Source organism: Stenella coeruleoalba, assembly GCF_951394435.1.
Source record: "Stenella coeruleoalba genome assembly, chromosome: 14".
NCBI classification, from domain to species: Eukaryota; Metazoa; Chordata; class Mammalia; order Artiodactyla; family Delphinidae; genus Stenella; species Stenella coeruleoalba.
In genome coordinates, this window is record NC_137160.1 from 17,862,771 (window position 1) to 17,883,529 (window position 20,759).

At 33.3% G+C, this 20,759-nt stretch overlaps 1 protein-coding gene across 4 annotated transcripts in view; it reads right to left on the bottom strand.

Annotated features, from left to right (window-relative positions):
- WDR7 (WD repeat domain 7) overlaps positions 1-20,759 on the bottom strand; it is a 370,882-nt gene that overhangs the window by 240,246 nt on the left and 109,877 nt on the right. For all 4 annotated transcript variants that reach the window (XM_079942515.1, XM_079942514.1, XM_079942512.1 and 1 more), the window contains 4 exons: positions 19,641-20,410; positions 18,236-18,324; positions 4,620-4,738; positions 2,801-2,924 (listed from right to left, as the gene is read on the bottom strand). In XM_079942515.1, coding sequence (XP_079798641.1) covers positions 2,801-2,924; positions 4,620-4,738; positions 18,236-18,324; positions 19,641-20,410 — 1,102 coding nt within the window. The remainder of the gene's footprint in view (positions 1-2,800; positions 2,925-4,619; positions 4,739-18,235; positions 18,325-19,640; positions 20,411-20,759) is intronic.

Consider the following 20,759-nt stretch of genomic DNA (forward strand, 5'->3'; position numbering starts at 1 on the left):
AGGGACTCTTAGACCAAGCTCGGTCATAACTTAGGAGCTGTCCATATTGCTTAGGCAATTAATGCATATTTTTTAATGCTCGGATGATTAAATTATAAGAAAATATCTGATGTACGGTGTATTTACCAGATGTATTGCTTAATATTTTACCTACTTCAGTGATTAAAAGGATTTCTGTGCTAGAAAGAGGCGTTCAGTCTCTAAAGAACGTTTTACGCTGCCACTTGCCACAGCAATCACTTCCTCAAACATAAATGGCCGTGGTAGAGCGATTTCGCTACAAGCAGGTTGATGGCAGGCGTGGGCTGTCCACCAGCTGGCTCCAGAACCTTTTGATCCCTTTGGACAGCAAATCTGTCCAACAGCCCTATGTGGTCATCCCTCATTTTCTGTAGGCTTTCTTCTCCTTTCACACATTCGGAATCCCTACTCCTTTAGCTTGACAGCCTTTTATTACAATAGAAAGCTCTCAGTAAAGCAAACTAAGACTAATTTTACACTCAGTCAATGTAAAAGTTCCAGAATAGACTAACATATTATAGCAGGGGTTGTTAGTATGAGGTGCTTTAGTTACATGCAAAATGCCTATTTGTTTATTCTTTCACTAAAAATACAATTTTATAGTAAGTGATAAGATTAAAGTTTTAAGTTAGCCAGCCTTCTGTTAATTTATAAAGTACTCCTAGATACTGTTGCTAAATACCAAGAACTTTAATTTACGTAAATGGAAAGGTTTAAATTTGACATAAGAACAATCTAGTTTGTGCTTGTTTAAACAGTGATGAAAAAACCATTCTCTTCTTTCCAGGAAAAATAAAATAAAATGGCATCCACCACCATTGCTAATGGCGCCTCTCTCCCAAACTGTCAAAAATACAACACTGTACTAACCTCTCATGTTTTCCTTAGACCTTTATATGCAATCTGTAATTTAGGCTTAGAATTGTCTTTTATTCTTCCCCTATCTACATTTTGGTCTGGTCCCATATCCCCCCATCTGTAACAGCCTCCCATCTACTTATTCTTCTTTAATCAATCTTCTACTCTACACCAGTCCATTCTAAATAAAGCTGTCTTGAAAATGTTTCTCCATATTTCCTAATTTCCATAGTGTTCCCCTCTTAAAAGAATCTCTAGCAATTTGCTATTTAGTTTCACCTTCAGTCTACTTTAGAGTACTATACTCATAGTTTGTCCTTAAATTTGAGCATCTTATATTCAATAAGGTTTATGATGAGCTGATGAGCTAATTCTATTTTCTCGAATACTATGAAGTTAATAGCCACAAGATACTGAACAAAGGAGAGCTTTTTTATCCCAATTTTTTTTTATATTCTACAAAATTTTAAACTATACATACTTAAATAAGAACTTTAAGCCGAATACCTTACATAGAGTCCATATGTCTAAAGACCCTGGGATTTTTAACTTAATTTCCTTTTATTAAAATAGAAAAGTTCCCAGTAAGCAAATAAAAACCAATACTCTCTCAGTAAACAGTCTGTTACCTATTTAGGTTAAAGAATTTGTAACTAGAGTTGTTAATGTGTGATGCTTTGGTTATATGTGAAATATATATTTGCATTTTTATAGATTATAAATGTGTTTATTTAACAAATATATAGAGCTTACGACTGCTTAGGTACTGTTCCATGTGCTTAACGAAGATTCACTCACTACATACTCAAAATAATCCTATAAAGTCCTACTATATCATCTTCATTTCATCTGTGACAAAACTGAGGCTGAAGAAAGGTTAAGTGTCCAAGGTCACATACGAAATTAAACAACCACTATAGTCACCACTGGCAAACATCTGGTATATGTTATATACCAGTTATAACAATTATAACCCTTTTTGAATCTTATTTTCATTTTCTATCTTATACAATCATGTATTGTTTGTCTTGACATGTATAATGAGTATCTCATAAATGAGAATAACTGGTATTGACAAAAGGTCACTTAAAATGAATGCACCTATACCCAGGACAAATTTCCACAGTAAAAAAGTTTTTTTAAAGATTCATTGAGACTTTATCCTTTTAAAAAAGTGAAACTGATTTATCTTATACACAGTACAACAGGCTAAACTTTTAATTCTGAATTCTGCTTTAGAAGAATAAAGAACGAATTAAATGATGAGTTGGGAATGAAGCATACTTTTCCTAAAAAGAAAAAAATTATCACAGTGCACTGTAACTTTTCTTCAATGCACTTTAGACCTAGCAGTATAATTGCAAAGGTTTTACTTTACAAAAGCTATTCCAGAATTTCAACAATTTTTCCCATGATCTTTCCCAGTCCATTGAAATTATACTCTTTTGAAAGATTCTTCAGTCAAAATCCTTGCTATTTTTCTCTTTTTCAACTGGTCTAAACCTACCAGATGATTCTTAAGGATTCACAATTCCAACTTCCACTTGGAATGATCTGCCTTGTATTTGTACTTACATATCAGATCAATATCTAAAAAGTTGGTACCCACAATCATAATAATGAAATAGGCAGAGACAGATGCTAGTGTTAACAGGGTAGAATTTTCAATTCAGGGTTAACTTTATAAGGGGTCAGTGAATTTGTGAATATTTAGATATTTATTTTACATAACTTTTTACAAAACCAAACTCCAAACCGTAAGGATTCAGAAAATGAACGAGCAGAATTTGAGGATCCCCTGTTTTCACCTTAAGGTCAATGATTCACTTTTGGTAATAGGCAGTAGCAAGCATAACTGCAAGTTTTGGTACTTTCCTACACATGCATGAAAAGCTTTGCAGAAAAGCATGAGAGCTCTTACGTGACATGACGTGGTCCATGTACTGAGGTAAGTAAGGAGCCCAGGTATCAATGGCCTCCTTCCGTCCCGCCTGCTCAATTCTTCTCAGTTCTGCTAGAAGCAGGGCCTGTGCGGCTTCTCTGACCTAAGACCACAGAACCAAATGCAAAAAACGGAAGCAGACCAGTGAGTGAGGTGTTTAAACATGAGCAAGTTCATAATGAAAGAAAGCTAGAAAATATACAAACCACATTTATTTACATGAGAAATACTACTAACCAAACAATGAAGTAAGTACTAAAGTTGAATAAACTGGATGCAAGCAAATCAGAGATTTTCAGTTAATGATCTCACTTAAAAATACTTTAACACTAATAGAATAATGTTTGAACGTTTAATCAGTTTGGGGTTTAAAACTTCATTTCCCAAGGCTTGCACAAAAATATTCTTGTACTTTAATTTGGTGTTTTAAATTTTTTTAATTTCCATATAAATATTATTGTTAAAAAGTCACTGTTAGAATTATTAAATGTTTTCTCTTTCAGCCTGAGGAAATTTAACCTTGTCTAGTGGATTTCTATCTATTATAATGCTAAATAGATATTGCTTACACAAACATATATGTATTAACCCACACAATTCACATATACCTAAGACTGGCTTAAACAATTTGTTTTCAACAAACAAGCAAATATATTCCTATGAAATGGCATTAATTCTATAAAAGGAAACTATTTTTCAAAATTATATTATCTCAATTTTTCTTTCAACATGGCACACACTTTTATGTTGCAGTTTGTTTAGTTTTGTTTTTTTTGGCCAAAGCGCCACACCCATTGGTTCAAAGAAGCTAGACAACTGTCAAGGTATGTACCAATCAATTTATTGAGTATTTATAATTGAAGAGATAACTCAGTAGCACCTGATAAGAATTCAAATAAAAATTGTTTTTAACTATAACTAACTTTTGAAGTGAATTCAAACATTATTCAAATGCAAAACCATGAAAATTTCAGTATGCTGCAATTCCACTTGGAGTTGAGGGAAGGGACAGGATGCTATTTAAATTTGGTAAATTAAAACTTTTGAATGACATAAACGGCTATAGCTATACGGGTCAAATGCTATAATAAGCAAAATCACCATAAAACATTTCCAAATCCCTGGTGATATTATATTGCAAGCAATATCTAATACCACACAAGTCCATTAACACAAAATAATAGCTACCATTTACTGAGCTCCTACCATGTGTCAGGCTCTGTACTTACTGTGCTACTTGCATTATCTTATTTGATCCTGACAGCAATCCTGTGAGGAATATATTATTATCCCCACTTTACAAATGAGCTTCAAATAGGTTAAGTACATCGCCTAGGGTCACAAAGTTAATAACTGGCAGAACTGATTTTTAAACCCAGGTCTGTTCTAATTCCAAAGACCTTCCCCTTCTATTATAACACAGGACCTTCCACTGGACTATAGTTATTCACTTAGAATTTGATTGATGTGATTATACCTGAATGTGCAATCTGGGGGGGAGGTGGGCTGTATGTATGTGTGTGTGTATGTATGTGTATGATCTGTACAGAAATCAATACTTAAGAAACTGTTCCATAAGTATATAAAACTTTTGATCAAATACTCACTAGATTTAAAAAAAAGTAAACAAATATGCAAGTTCAAACATTACTGTTTAGAATCATTGGATCCATATTTTCTATCACATAATAAACAGGTGATAAGAAGTTAGATAAAAATAACATTTCTGTTTCAAATTTACACTTGTCCAGTGCCTTTTTAATGTTTTTGTTGTCTATCCACATCACCTCGATATTACCTCCAAGCATCGATCTTGCCATCTCCGAGCCAGCATCTCTAGAAGCGGGGGCCTAAATTTGTCCAATCCCAGCAGGTCTGGCAGCATAACACAGTGCATAGCAGCCAACTGACTCCATCCTGTTAAAATGTAATATATTATAAATGCTTTGGCATTCCCCCTAATTCCAATATTTTTCTGCATGTAAGTATACCAAACCTAAACCAAAAAGGGGAGATCTGCTCAATTATGTTATGATTTCAATTTATTATTAGATATTTGGTACAAAGATATAACAAATGTATTTCATTTCTAAATGTATTTCCTCTCGAACTTCAGCTCTAAGAACTCTAAAAGTTTTAAAAAAAATAAAAATAAATTTCCACATTAAGTATATACCAATTCCACAAGAAAAACACATTTCTAAATATTCCCTCTAAAATAAGACATATATTCAGGTTTAGAAAAAGCACAGAAATAAACACATACCAGAGCTCTAGATTTGAACCTACTGACAGTTAAAAGGGCCCTCACACAGATATCCAAAGATAAGTTCATGTCACTTAAGGCCTGGCCATCTGGTATTACCTTCGTATCAGTCAACAGAGATGTTTTCTATTCTCTGTCAGAGGGCCTTTAATTAACGTACTTATTGATCCCTTTTCTTACAAAATGAATCAGAAGTTTAGTCACAATCATAACTTAAGTAAACTAACACCAAGTTTGAGAGGAAAAAAATGAATTCCTACATTCCCCAAAATAAAAACAATCTAAAATTTATAAAATTTTAAGTATCATTAACTCTAATCTATGAGAACAAAAGTTGTTTTTTCCAAAATTCTATTCCACAATATGGAAACTGATTATATAAAGATAACAATGTAAACCACTGCAATACTTAAAAGAACTAGTATCCAGACATTCTCAAGTAATCATTTCCACCCTATTTTAAAAGTGTTCATATTACAGGGTGAGTTATCTGTGACCACAAAATTTTAGCAAATCAGTGTTCTGAAATAATCTAAGCTGTAGTATTCTAAAACAAAAACAACAAAAACCCTACCATAAAACTCAAAATGATTATTGGGATTGTTAAAGAGGGTATGAGTGAGAGAGAGCGAGAGAGACAAGCTACCTATGTAAAGATTCACCTTTTCAGTATGGAAATTCTCAACAACTAAGAATATATAATTACGTTAATTAAGGTGATGAGCACACACATTTTAGATTATAATTTATTTTCAACAGAGGAATATATATACATACATACATACATACACAAATATATATAAACAAATTACTACCTAGTAACGTCTTAAATGTTTTAATGTCTCATAAAAGTATGAAGTGTATTAATGAGCTAAATTTTAAAATGAAGCTGATTCTCACCATGGTCCAAAGTCAACAGCTTGTTTTTGAATCAACGAATTACTACCTTTCACAATAGCTTAACAAATATGACCCTAATTATTTTTGCTAAAATCGAATCTTAACATACAAACCTTAGTACAGGTCTATGACAAGGAAACCAAACAAAAAAATGTGTTATACTTTTACGGTACCATGTTTTCTTTCCGAAGGAATGATACTTAGAACATGGGCTCTGTATTTTATAGATATTATATCATTCTTTCTGTTTGAATAGACTGGTATTATTGCTTTTAGTGAAGAGTTAGAATCATTCTGGGTTACATATGAGATTTTGTAAATTTACTCATTTTTATATTATATAAACTGCTGAAGATTGAGCCCACAATGAAGAGACTGGATATAACTCACAGCTCACAAGTTCCGTTAAGCTTCCAGTCAGTATAAATAATCCTAGATAGCTCTTGGGGAATAAAGATTTGTAGATTCCATTAACATTTTCAGAGCTCCAAAAATACTTTCCCCTCTAACCAGGGCACATGTTGTGTGTACAGAGAATAAAGAGTGTCTGTCACAGAGTAATGATACATGTAAAATAAATTAATTAGCTCTAACACCAGAGATCACATGGCAAACATCATCATGAAAACCAACCCCCTTTTTAATGCCTACTTCATATCATAGATTAGCATCTTTGCACTCCTTTAATAGCCTTCTAGATTACAGGAAACATGGTTTATACCAGCCAGGAATAACATTACATTTTTATAATCGATCCTTGTTACTGACATTAGCAAATCAAGTTATAAAATGGAAACTTTAGGATCTCACACATAACAAAGCAGATGAATGTATAAATTAGATAAAAAGAACATATACTAGAATAAAGCACAGATTGAAAGAAAGTTGTTAGAAAGTTGAGAGAGAATACCTTCATTTACTAAGAAACAGGTATGTAAAGCAGGAGTAGAAGCAGGGTCAGAGCCAGAGTGATCAGCATCAGACCGAGCAGAAACGACAGGTGCAGCAACTTGCAGCAGAAAATAGAAGAAATAAAAGGGGAGAGAATTGAGATACAGCGGTTTCTGAAAAAAAGCTCAGTGTTAGTGAATACTAAAGAACAAGGTTGGCAACATATAGTAAATGTAGAACTGAAAAATGATGCTTTAATCAGAGAGGTATGATTATTAAGGATTATGGCAGTAAAATGATATATTTTATTGAATAGCAATCACAGTGTAGTTCAAACCAAAATCTATTTATAGTTGAATGATGTGTCATCTAATATAAAAAGAAGTTCTAAAATAACTAAGGCTACAATGAAAAAAATGACAATAAACATATTAAGAATTCACAAAAATGTAATTCAATGTTTAAAATGTATCACATGATGAAAAGTTTATTTTGGTCTTCGGATTGTCAGTTACATTTTTTTCTAATAACTTATTTCCTAACATTATGCCTAAATTATTTTGTAATCTCTCCAACCAATATTCACTGAGATCATTTCAATTTATTACTCATTTTATAAAAACTCAATTTAAATTATACCAACTTGTAAAATACAACTTTTAAAATATAACAATTTAAAGTTAAATTAAATATACTTAACTCTTGTTAGAAGACTCCTAACATAGCTCCATTCTTCAGTTTAAAAAATATTTTTATGATACAAATGCTTTATATTCTAAAATAATTACTGTGAATGCTCTAATCCTTATAGAATAGGTGGAACAACACCCACCCTCCCCCCCAAAAAGTTATGTTACCAGGAAAATGTTCAGCTTAAATTATCACATGAAAAGGCAAAAGGACCGTATGGTGCACACATTCTACAACTGAAGGTCAACGTTAAGATTTAGAGGTCACCATTTGACACTTCCTTCCTATGGAGAAATTACCATATGTCATGCACAAGCATCTTCAAATTAATCCCTCTCCTTTCTTCTGTCATTGAACAGCAGTAGGTTTGGGCTCCTGAACAGATTAAGCATTGTCTGCTGAATGATATGTTTGCTTTTCATGCAGTGAAGTTCTTTTGTAACTACAGGACAGTTGCATGAAAACAACTTTTCATAATTTCCTCACGAATGCATCATAATGTCAATCAGACACGTGTGAGGTAAACCGGAGAACTAAAAGAAGTATATGAGCAGTAATAAAAAACAGAAAATCCAACTCCATAAACCCTAAGAAGCACCTCTTGCACACATGAAAATTTTATCAGGGAAATTATCATTCTTTTTATTATAACAGACCTGTTTTTTGTTCCTTATGAAGTTACAAGTACTTTATAATGTTATACTTATGATAGGATTAGAATTACTCTCAATTGTATATTTCATAAGATCTAAGAATTCCATTGTAATCTTGCAAAGAAATCCGTAATACTTCTACATATTCCATTGAATAATTTCTCATTTTTAAATCATTTTTAAATACAAATTCAGTAATTATGGCCTATAAAATATTCAATTCCCCATGCAAAAAGTTGGTAAGCCTTTGGTGGCAAGGAGTAAATTTACAGGTTTTAGCTTTCATGCCACCAAAATTGTTGAGCAAGTTCCTCTGGTGGTTTCCAACAGTTGGGGTTTTCTATAATTTCACTTTAAATAAAGGAGAAATTATTATTCCTGAAAAGTCTGGGTTAACTTCGTCTGACTTTATCATTAATTCTGAAAGGACACTAGAATGGTAAGGTGAAAAAATACAATATAAACAAACCAAAGTTTAGGAATGAGTGATCATTTCCCTAGCTAGGTCAAATAAGGAGTGGGATTAAACTATAATGTTTTCCCTAAATCACAAGTCGAAAGGACACTAGAAATGCTACTGGCAAAACTGCTAGAATATGTCTTAATAGAATAATGTTCAATATGTATAGCTTTATTTGTAATGAGAGAAATAAACAGATGCTCTGAGTATTATATTTCTGGAGTCCTGTTTAAATGGTATTGCAATGTAGAAAAAGCCTTTTACACTTTCCTTTAATAAATTCTGTGGGCACTTAAAATAAAAAAAATATTGTAATAGAAATCAAGGAATCAGATTTACTATGCTTTAAAAATCTCTGCATCATCATCAAGAAATACTTTATTCAGACTACCTCATAACTGAAACTGCAGAATCTAGAACTGTTTTCATAATTCATTGAGAATACTGAAATTAAACTCTACTACGGCTTTAAAAACTGTCCACGTATAGAAAAGTCAGCAATAGAAATTAGAAGAAAAAAGTACACTACCATAATAAAAAGCTCAAGATTTAATGACACAAAATAAATCTGAATAATTTATGTATGGCACTGAACATCGAAGATTTATACCATAAAACATAAGCAAGCATTTAATTTCTTGAAATAGAAAAGCTGCCATGTCAACTTTTTGCTCCTCTTACCAATGTGCTCCTCTTATTAAGGATCAGTAAAACACAAGGGAAAATAGTCTCAGCACAGCTTCAAAATGGTGACAGAACTGACACAAGTTCTCTTATTTTACCTGAGAAAGTTCTTTAGGTAATGTTGCAGCTAAGAGCCTCTTCACAACGGCTTACTCTCACATGAAAAGACAGAGGAAGATAAACATGTGTGACAACATATATGTGCACACATATGCTCTGGTTTCCCTTTAAATGGCATATATAGAAGTACTCAAAATGACAGCAGCCATGGTTTCTGTCTTTGAACAGGTCTACCTCAGTCTTCCTTTGAAATCTAAATCTAAGCTCCATTTTTGCCAATCGCCATTGTGATATGAAAAATCTATATAGGGAAGAAAGCAAACATACTTTTGGTAGCAAGTGCTCCCTACATATTGGTCTAAACCTCATTACCCTCCCAGCAGATATACACAAATAGCCCTCTCAATACACTTTTCAGAAGAAAAAAAAAGATAGCCTAGAAGGTACAGAAAACCAAATGCAATGCTGAAAAAGGAAGTTTTTTCAAAGCTAAACACTAAAAAGATAAATAAAATTATTTTACAATGAATCACTTTATCTGAAGTGTTATATGAGAATCATGAAGCTTTGAGAGGGAGAGGATAGAGGAGGAGAAAACATGAAAAAATTAGAAATGAGGAAACACAGTCAATCACCATGTACTTAATACAAAGGCCTTCCACACTGGGTATGCCATCTAATACAGAGATCTCAGAGCAACATCTGCCTTTCTGTAAACTTCTTTTAAGTCTACACTTTTATCTTAGGTAGACAGGCATTCTCATCATCTTTTAAATCAACATGAAGCATTAGGATAAATCATTAACCAAACATCATAAGGAAAAAAGGACACCCTTAAAACATGGTAAGAGAAGAGCACGAATAGCTAAGGGCACTAAGGGAACACAAAGCTCCAGGAAGGAGAAAGGAGGAGGAGCTACCGTAAATCAGAATGAGTAAACAGCCCAGGATGGTACTCTGACAAACAGACAGATATGCATCAAGGCAAAATACGAAAGTGTTGATAATGTTTAAAAAATACAGTAACACTACTTGCCTCTAGATCACCACTGGATTACATTAGAATTGGCGTAAGTTCAGAGGGAGTGATAGTTTTATGTTGCCCTATAACTTCAATCAAAGAGTCAAAACAAAGAAAAACCAAAAGAAACGCAACCTTTTGTAAAAGGTCTCCATTAACATGCAAAATAAATAAATGAGCAAGATAAAAAACATGTGGAGAGAGTTCAGTATAGTGAAAGATAAAATTATAATATAAAGACTAACTTGAATTAGACATATGAAGGCTATCAAAATTTTCTTTCATTTGATTAATGTAATCAGTGCCTACTCCATGCCAGGTACTAAGCTAAGCATATAAAAACATAAAGATTAGACCAAGATGCTGCTCTCAGAGTACTCAGAGTCTGGTAGGAAAAGCAAATAAGCAGCCAGCTACAATCATGAACTGCACTCCTCCGATCTCCTCCACTAGATATAAGCTCCCTGAAGGCAGGGATCTCTTGTCAGCCCTTACAGCCTCAGCTCCTAGTTATTGACATATTGACTCTAGAAGCATAAAGAGTAGGTATCTATAGATTCATTCAATCAACGAATATTTACTGAGCTCCTTCTATGTACCAGCCACTGTTCCAAGCACTTGTGACAGATCAGTGAACAAAAAAGAAAAAACAGCCTTGCCCTCTGAGCTTCCAAAGCAGACCAAAGTTAGAGCTTCTGCAATTAAATTATAGCTATAGCAATTTTTTTTAAAGGGCACATAAGTTCAAACACAAAATTTTAAGGGATTCGCAGCCCTCTTCGTTAGCCTGACATGGGTACTCCTAGTTTTTTGCTATAGATCCTGGAAAAGGATGGTGAGTAACTATTGGTTATAATTTAGGAACAACTACCTCTTACTTCTAAGTTTAGACAACCTAAATTGGATCCACTTCTTAAAAATAAAATTGCAAATAATGTAACATAACTTTAAGTTGCCTAGACTTACCTCCACACCTACCCCTGAGTAAAGATGTAACCATTAACATAAAGATATGGTCACAGTCAAGATAAGCACAAGAGGCACAGACCAAAGACTTTCGCTGTGAAATTACTGAATTGATAAAGAGAAGTACAATATGTCAGAATATAGAAAAGCCTAAAGCCATGGGCAGACTCAGGGATGTATGACCATGAACAAAAATTTACTTGGTTGACATCTCTGATCCCTTCCTCAAGTGAGATACTTTATAAACTGCAAAATCAAGTATCTAATAAATGAATACTGTCTCTATCAAAAAGTACGACTGTCAGTAAATGTTAATTATTGTAAAACACTGAATTAACAAGCCAACTGCTAGACAAAATAAACTTCTTGTGAAGAAATTATTTGCCCATGAAATACCCTGATATTGTTTATGAGAAATTATGTTAGCAAAACTATTTATATCATTTTTATTCTCAGACCCAAATGCCTGTAAAAGGTCCAATTCCCAGCTAAAGTCTTTATTCCATATAGATTATTTTGGAGCTGAACAAGTATTAACCAACATAAAGTGACAGTTTATCGAAAAGAAGCATATCCATGTTTGCAATCCAACTTGAAAATAGATTGTGAGTCAATGTGGGCTACAGTGGGAGTCAGGAAAAGAAAACATAAGGAAAGATGAAAATGTTTAAAAGAAAACCAGTGTAAAAGAAGTCAGAGTAGAGAGATGAGACTAAATAATACTCTGCTGAAGAGCAGTCAAGGAATCAAAGCCCTTTATCTGTACAGCACCACCTCCTACTCTACATTGGTTATGTTCATGTGTTATCTTCTAGATAGACATAAACTATTCAAGACAGTATACACTAGACTAATCCCTCTGTACCCCAAATAGAGTTGTTTGGAGGAAAAACAAAAGTGCTTAACAAATATATGTTAAAGAAATATTACATTTCAATATTCAAATAGAAAATGAGTTTTATAATGCCATCCTAAAGCATTTTACTATGTAATTCTCAGTACAGATTGCTAACCTTCATTTACTTTATAAGACAAGCGTCTGTGCTGTTCTAAATGGAAATTCCTAAATCTATCACCTTAAGTAAATGCTTTAGAAAAAGACAATTTTTAGTTCCTTCTTCGCTGCTCTCAAGACTCAAGGCTTTTCCGAGAGGAGCAACATTAAAGCACTCCAACTTTAAAATCCTCAGATCTGGCCAAGGGGGCAAATTCAATACCATCATGGTGGTGAAATATATAATGCATCGTTGATCAATAAGAAATAACAATTCTAAAGGTTTATGCACCCAATAAAGAGAGCTTCAAAATATATTAAGCAAAAACTGATAGAAATGCAGGGAGGGATAAACATATCCACAACTGCTGCAGAATTCAATACCCTTATCTAAACGATAGAACCAAGTGGGCAGAAAAATCAGCTAATATATGCTAAACTTGAATACTCTTAAGCAACGTGACCTGATATTTATAAAACACTCCACCCAACAAGAGCAGAATACACAGTCATCTGAAGTGCACACAGTATACTGACCAAGAAAGACCATATTTAGGGCCATAAAACAAGTCTCAATATTCAAAGAATCCAAACCATACAAAGTATATTATCTGACCACAAATTAGAAATCAATAGCAGACAGATCCTTGGAAAGTTCCCAAATGTTTGCAAATTTAACTCAATAATAAATTACCCAGGGATAAAAGAAAAAGTCGAAAGAAAAAGTAAAAGGAAAACGCATCGAAATATGTGGGATGCTACTAAAGCTGTACTTAGGGTAAATTTGTAGTGCTGACTGCCTATATTAGGAAAGAAGAAAAGTTTTATATCCATGACCTCAGGTTCTACTCTAAAAAAGTAAAAATAAAAAATACAAGCAAATTTAAAGCAAAAGAAGTGAAATAATAACAAGCAAAGCAGAAATAAATGAAATAGAAAACAGAATAACAACATTAAAAACTGATGAAACCCAAAGCTGGTTAAGAACTACAAAACTGCTAAGTTACTAGCTGGACTGATCAGGAAAAAAGAGAAAAAACATAAGTTATGAATAATAGAAATGAGATAGGGGATGTCATTTCAAATCCTACAGATATGATATTGAAAGGAAAATAAGAGAATATTAAACAACTTTTTGCCAATAAATTTGACACAAATTACCAAAGTTCACCCAAGATGAATTTAAAAAAAAAAAAACACCTAAATAGCTCTGTATCTATTAAAGCATTTAAATTTGTAGTTAAAAAAATCTTCCCATAAAGAAAACCCTATGCCCACATATTTTCACTGGTGAAACAGATCAAACAAGTAAAAAATAGTATCAATTCTACACATGCCCTTCCAGAAAACACAAGAAAAGGGATAACATCCTAAGTCATTCTGTGAGACCAGCATTATCCTGTTACCAAAACTGAACAAACACATTATTGAAATGAAAAACTCTAGACCCAAATCCCTCATGATCATACACATAAAAACTCTTAACAAAATTTTAGCAAATTATATCCAATAATCTATAAAAAGGATAATTCATCATGACCAAGTGTGATCTATCCCAGAATTGCAAGGTTTCTTAAAATTCAGAAGTCAATGTTCTTGGACTTACTGAGAAAATAAAGGAAAAAATTCATTTGATAATTTCAATGGATGCAGAAAAATCATCTGACAAAATTTAACATCCGTTCATAATTTTAAAATCTCAGCAAACTAGGAATAGGAGGGAACTTCCTCAACATCCAGCTCATCTAAGAAAAACTTATAGCTAACATCATACTTAATAGTAAAAGACTGAATGCTTTATCCCTAAGATTGGGAATGAGGCAAGGATGTCTGCTCTAACTTCAATTCAACATCAGTAAGTAACCATCAATCGTAAAAAGTTTTTAAAAATTAATAATAACTGGACTTCCCTGGTGGCACAGTGGTTAAGAATCCGCCTGCCAATGCAGGGAACATGAGTTTGAACCCTGGTCCGGGAAGATCCCACATGCCACAGAGCAACTAAGCCCGTGTGCCACAACTACTGAGTCTGTGTTCTAGAGCCCGCGAGCCACAACTACTTAAGCCTGCGTGCCTAGAGCCCGTGCTCTGCAACAAGAGAAGCCACCACAATGAGAAGCCCGTGCACCGCAATGAAGAGTAGCCCCTGCTCGCCATAACTAGAGAAAGCCCACACACAGCAACAAAGACCCAATGCAGTCAGAAATAAATAAAATAAATAAACTTATTAAAAAAATTAATAATAACAGCATATTGAATCCCAAGGAAGTGGGAGAAGAGCGGAATTTAGTGAAACAGGAAAAAATATGCATTCGAAAGGATAAACAAAGGCACTACGGATTAAAAAGATTGATAAAGCCCCAGTAAGACTGATCAAGAAAAAAGAAAGCTACAAATGATTAATATCAGGAATAAAAATGGAGACATCACCACAGATACTACAGAAATTAAAAAGATAAGATGTTATCTTTTCAAATGCAAACACATTTGAAAATTTAGAACTAGAAAAATCCCTAAATATGTACTACTTAATGAAACTGACACAAAAAGAAACAGAAAATCTGAAGTTCTATAACAATGAGAGAAACTGAACCCAGAATTTTACAACTCCCCACAAAGAAAACTCTAGGTCTAACCCCAGCAAATTCCACTGCACATTTATGAGATAATTAATGCCAATCTCACACAAATTCTACCTAAAAATGGAAAAGGAAGATTCCCCAATCCATTTGCCGAAACTTGAATAAAGTAAAACCTTACATAAATATTAGAAGAAAACATTTTCCTAAATAAAAAATATTAAATTAAATGCAACAATATATAAGATAATAATACATCACAAGATTGGTTTTATTCTGGAATGCAAAATTGGGTTGTAAATTCATCACATTAATAGAGTAAAAAAAATTATATACTCATCTCAATAGATACAGAAAAAGCATGATAAAATCCAACATACACTGATGATAAACACTTAGCAAAGGAACAGAAGAGTTAATTTCTTAAATTATCTGTAAAAGCATATAGGAATTATCATAATTATGAAATCTTAAAAGTTCTCCCTTTGATACTGGAAATAAAAAAGTTGTTCCATATGATTGTCCATATGATCAAAAGAATCTACAGAAAAGTATTACCTTTAATAGGTGAATTTAGCAAGATTCTTTGATATAAGGTCAATATACAAAAGTCAACTGCATTTCTATACCAGGGGCACAGAAAATGAAGAAATTTAATATCAATTAGATATTAAATAGAGTATTTTAAAAATCTAATATCTAGGAATAAATTTAACAAAAGAAATATAAGACCTCTATATAGAAAACTATACAGAGTTATGATAGCTAAATAAGACCTAAATAAATGTAGAGATATATCAAGTTGATGGATTAAATGAGTGAACCCCATTAAGAAAATAATTCTCCCCCAAATGATCTACAAATTCAATAAAATCAAAGTTAAAATCACAACAGGCCTTTGTGATAATAATAAAACAGTTCTAAAGTTTATACTGAAATTCAAAAGGACAAGAATAGTCAAGACATTCTTTAAGAAGAACGGGTGGGAAGACTTGATCTATTAAATATCAAGTCTTATTACAGAGCTACAGTAATTAAGGCACAATGATACACAAACAAATCAAAGTGCTCAAACAGTTCAGAAATAGACTACCATATATAAGGACATTATATTTATGACAAAAATGGCACTGCAAAGCAGTGGGGAAAGAATCCTCTCTTTAATAAATCATGCTGTACCAATTTGGTATATGGAAGTAAAATCAAAACAGGACCCCTGCTTCACATAATACACAAAATTAAGGTCTAGGGAGACTATAGACCTAAATGAGAAAGGTAAAATAAGAAAGCTTCCAAAAGAAAATAAAGAAGAATATCCTCATATCAGAGTAGAAATATCAGGGTAATTTCTTAAATAGGACACAAAAATATTAATCTGGAATGAAAATACTGATATGTCAGATATACTAGCCATACCAAAATGGCTAAAGTGAAAAACATGGAAAATATTAAGTGTTGGCTAGGATATCTTACCAGCTATATATGAGAGGTCTCACTGATCCATATCCCAGCTAACACAACAATTTCCATCTTTTTCCCCTTAGCCAGTTTGATGGATGTATATGTCTCTCACTTAGGAAAACATGTTAACATTATCCACAATTAAAGCTGAAGATAAATATATGCAGAAATTCCACTTTTGGTTACATACACAACAGAAACGCTTCTAATATACACTAAGATTCAAATACGATTCAAATAAGATTCAAAGAATGTTCATAGCAGAATTATTTATGAAAATGAAACACTGGAAGTAATCCAAGTGTCTATTGACCAAGAAATGGATGAAAAAATTGTGGTCTATTCATTCATCAGAATAGTATACAGCAATAAAATGAACAATGAAAATGAACAAACTATAGTCACGTGCAACAACACTAATAAATCTCACAAAAGTAGCCAAACACAAAAGAATGCATGCTCCATGACTAACTGAACGCATATAAAATTCAAAACACAGGCAAAACTAAACCACAGTGTTTAGGGATTTAAACTTAGGTGGTACAACCATAAAGGAAAGCAAGGAAATGATTTCCTAAAAGTCAAGATAGTAGTTACCTTTGGAAGAGGAAGGTATACTGATTGGGAGGGAACATGTAGGAGGCTTCAGGAGTACTGGCAATGTTCTATTTCTTGTCCAGGGATATAGTTACATGGGTGTTCAGCTTGTAAAAATCACTGAGCTGCATATTTGTTTTGTGCACTTTTCTGTGTGTATTTCACACATACACAAGTATAAAGTTATCTAATTAAAACTTTTATATATATTCATATAGACTATTATAAAATGAGTATAAAGGCTTGATGAGAAGACAGGAGAATAAGAGAGGTGACCACACGGGGCTGGAAATGAAGGATAGGAGTGGCATAGAGAGTGGGATAGCTTATCTTCCATAATGAGAAGCTACGACACAGTACCTAAAACTAAAAACCAAGTATACCATTTAAGGATATTAAAGTTAGGACAAACAATCAGCTAAGAGAGCAGAGGACTTGTTCTAGGAAAGAGGAAAACTGTAGGCATGAAGTTGGAGGCCAATTGTTCACCAAACAAATTTTGCGGAACTATTCACTGACTCTTTAACACCTTAAGCAAATTTTTTGAAAAAAGAACATCCTACAATGTCACCATTTACAAGCACAACCTTCAACTTAGCCTAAAGGAAAGCTCTCTAAGCAGAAGTGACTCCCCCCGAACTCTCTTGTCAAGTCCTAAAATGAGTGTAAAAGAAAATAAAGGAAGAAAAACTCAATCTTTCTTCTATCCCCTAACAAAACAAAAGCTATGAACAAAAAGTTAAAGTATATAATGACTAAATAAAAAGAAACTATTTCCACTGTGGATTACAATGCATGAACTACTGGCAAACGACACAAGAATAGCTATAGTATGGAAATATGAATTTAAACATTTCTAAATGTAGTTTAAAAAATAGACATAACTTATAGACTCAAGATACACACATTAAGGCACTAGTGTTGTCAAGTTAAGGTGCCCCTAATGCATAAAAATTAGGCCAAAGACAGTACAATAAAATTACGTGAAATACGCTCATTTATCAATTTCTAAATAAATCTGATTTATTTTTAACTAACATCTTAATTATCCATATTTACATCTGGAATATAACAACTTTTCTCTATTTAACAATCTGAGACAAACAAAATGTTATGATTATACATTAGCTATGCCTCCTCAGTTTCTAGAGCTGAAATGTCATGTCAATTACTTAATAAGATTTAATTTTACCTTGTTTAATCTGTCCTTGCACAATATTACTGGAAGTTGGAGGAGAACCCCTTGCCTTAGAAAGGTCTGGGGTGCCTGGTCTAGGTGGCCTTTAAAAAGAAGAAGAAAATACATGTATATATACATATTCATAGTTTCATAATTCCAGAGCCATTTAAAATATTAAGCTTTCTAGTTCCAAATGAATTGCAAAAGAAACACATAACAGAACATTTTCAATCTGCTGTTCCAAAAAGATAGGGGTTTTTTGTTTTGTACCTATTAACATTTTCTGTTTCAGATTTTAATACAGAAAATTAAATGATTAACAAATAGCAAGTAAAAATTTTACATCTACAGTTTATGCTTTAAACTAGTTTAAGAAATATTTATGAACACTTTAATCTACTACCACTGACAGATAAATATCATAATTAACCCTTCATTCTTCAGTATTAGCATGCTGATATTTCAGCCCACCCCACATCATTGGTCCAAATGAACTTATGGAACAATATACTGAGTTTCAAAAAATTCAGCCCTACAATCTGAAAAAGGTAATAAGGCATTAAGAAATCTTCCACTCCACCGGCAGACTGTCCCCTTTTGAATTCCGGCCCTACCACTTTACTACTTGTGTGACCCTGGGCAAGTTACTTCACCTCTCTGTGTCTCAGCTCTATCATCTGTAGCAAAAGGATAATAAAAGTACCTACCTTATAGGGGTAAGGGCATTAAGGAGGTAACATCTGTAAAGTGCTTACAACAGAGCCAGACACTAGGTAAGTGCTACTTTAGTACGTTAGATTTTAAAAAATCCTAAATGTGGTCGGCTCTCAATAAAGTATAATAAAACCAGAGTTTAAAAAGTTGTCTTCATGACTTCTGGAAAATGAGAAATAGCAACTCAGGTTAACTATGTAGAAATATTACAAGAATACTCTCCTGCACTTTAAAAAGTTGTTTCCTCTTTTCCCAGAGAAATTCTGACTATACTTCTCACAAAATGCTGAAGCCAGCCACTGAACACTTACCATTCATCACCATGGGTCACACATTTTAACCAAATATACAATTTGAATTAAATGTTAGTGCAAACTGTAAATAGATACAATCTAAGATTATATTTACTGAAGAGCTAGTCTATAATTTGTTAAAGCTAAACTCTGACCTACTCCCTCATTCTAAGTTTTTTTTAAATAGCTACTAAATATGTCTGAGTATAGATAAAACTGTACAATTTGATAATATTTTGTCATGCATGTTGTATTTAAAATTTAAAGGGGAAACACTGAGATGACACAAAAATGCCAAGGTGTGTAGAGCGCCCCACCCCCCAAAAAAAGGTAGTAAGAAGTGACAAAAATAAAACAGGTTTCTTTTTTTTTTGAAACATAAGAATAAAATCAAACTATCATGGTCACACCTGGTAGGGCCCTTCTTCATATGATCACCAATAAAAGTTGCATTGGTCATACTCATTAAGGTATTTGCCAAAGATATGATAGACAGGAGATGCTGTGTGGTGACGGCCCGGGACACTCCGTAAGTTCCCTTTCCTACTCCCTCCGTCGCCAGCAGCTTTCTTCCTACTTCTGCTTTCCCATGTGATAGTTTACAAGCAGCCTGATTATAACCAGGAAGCATCAGTGACATATGACCCCCTCTCGATAAGAGGCCGAACGATACTGTGCAGTGGGGTTTCAGCATTCCAAGGCGATCAAGACAGACTTCATCCAGAACATCATTCAAACCCCAGGCATGAAGGCAGGACATGAACAATTTTGCTGTGTCCATAGTCAGATTATATTCTAACAGGGTCAGCGGCTTAGATTTGCTGGCCCGATATTCGGGATCACCTTCTTCCCGCCTCTGTCTCATTATCTCCTCATCCTCCTCTTCATCATCAAGGAGATGTTCCTTTATGTTCTCTTTGATAGTTTCTTTCACTTGTTGGAAGAGAACTGCTGCTCGTTTTCCAGTTAGAAAAGAGCCCCCTTTGTCTGAACCGCCAGATGCTTTTTGCAGATTCTCTGGGGAAATAAGCGCAGTATTCGGCCTAGAGGCTTCTTCAGTCAGGAGCTGAATAATCAACGCTTCCACATCAAAGAAAAGCACATGTATGTCCGGGTCTGTTAGGTTTGTCTTTATTGCTTGAACCATCAGGGAGTTATGAGAATATTTAGGTAAATTTCCCTGCAACAAATATTTTTAAAAGATGGCTATAATTCAAAGTATTTAATTTCATGCATTCATTAATGAACAATAAATAATCAAAGGGATTTAAATGCTTATTAAGCTGTCTTTTTAGGTATCTATATCATTAAAAGTGACACACTAACTCTGCCAATCAGCAGCATATAAAAGATATGAACTTAAACAATTAGAAGAACTTTACGCTGAAACAATTATAAGACTGTCAATTAATCTTTTAAAAAAAAGAAAATGAAAGTTAATTATTGAAGCAGGGAGTCTTTTTACTCATAGAACAGATTAAAAATTGTTTCAATAACTTATATGCAAATTCTATCTCTGGGAATGTAAT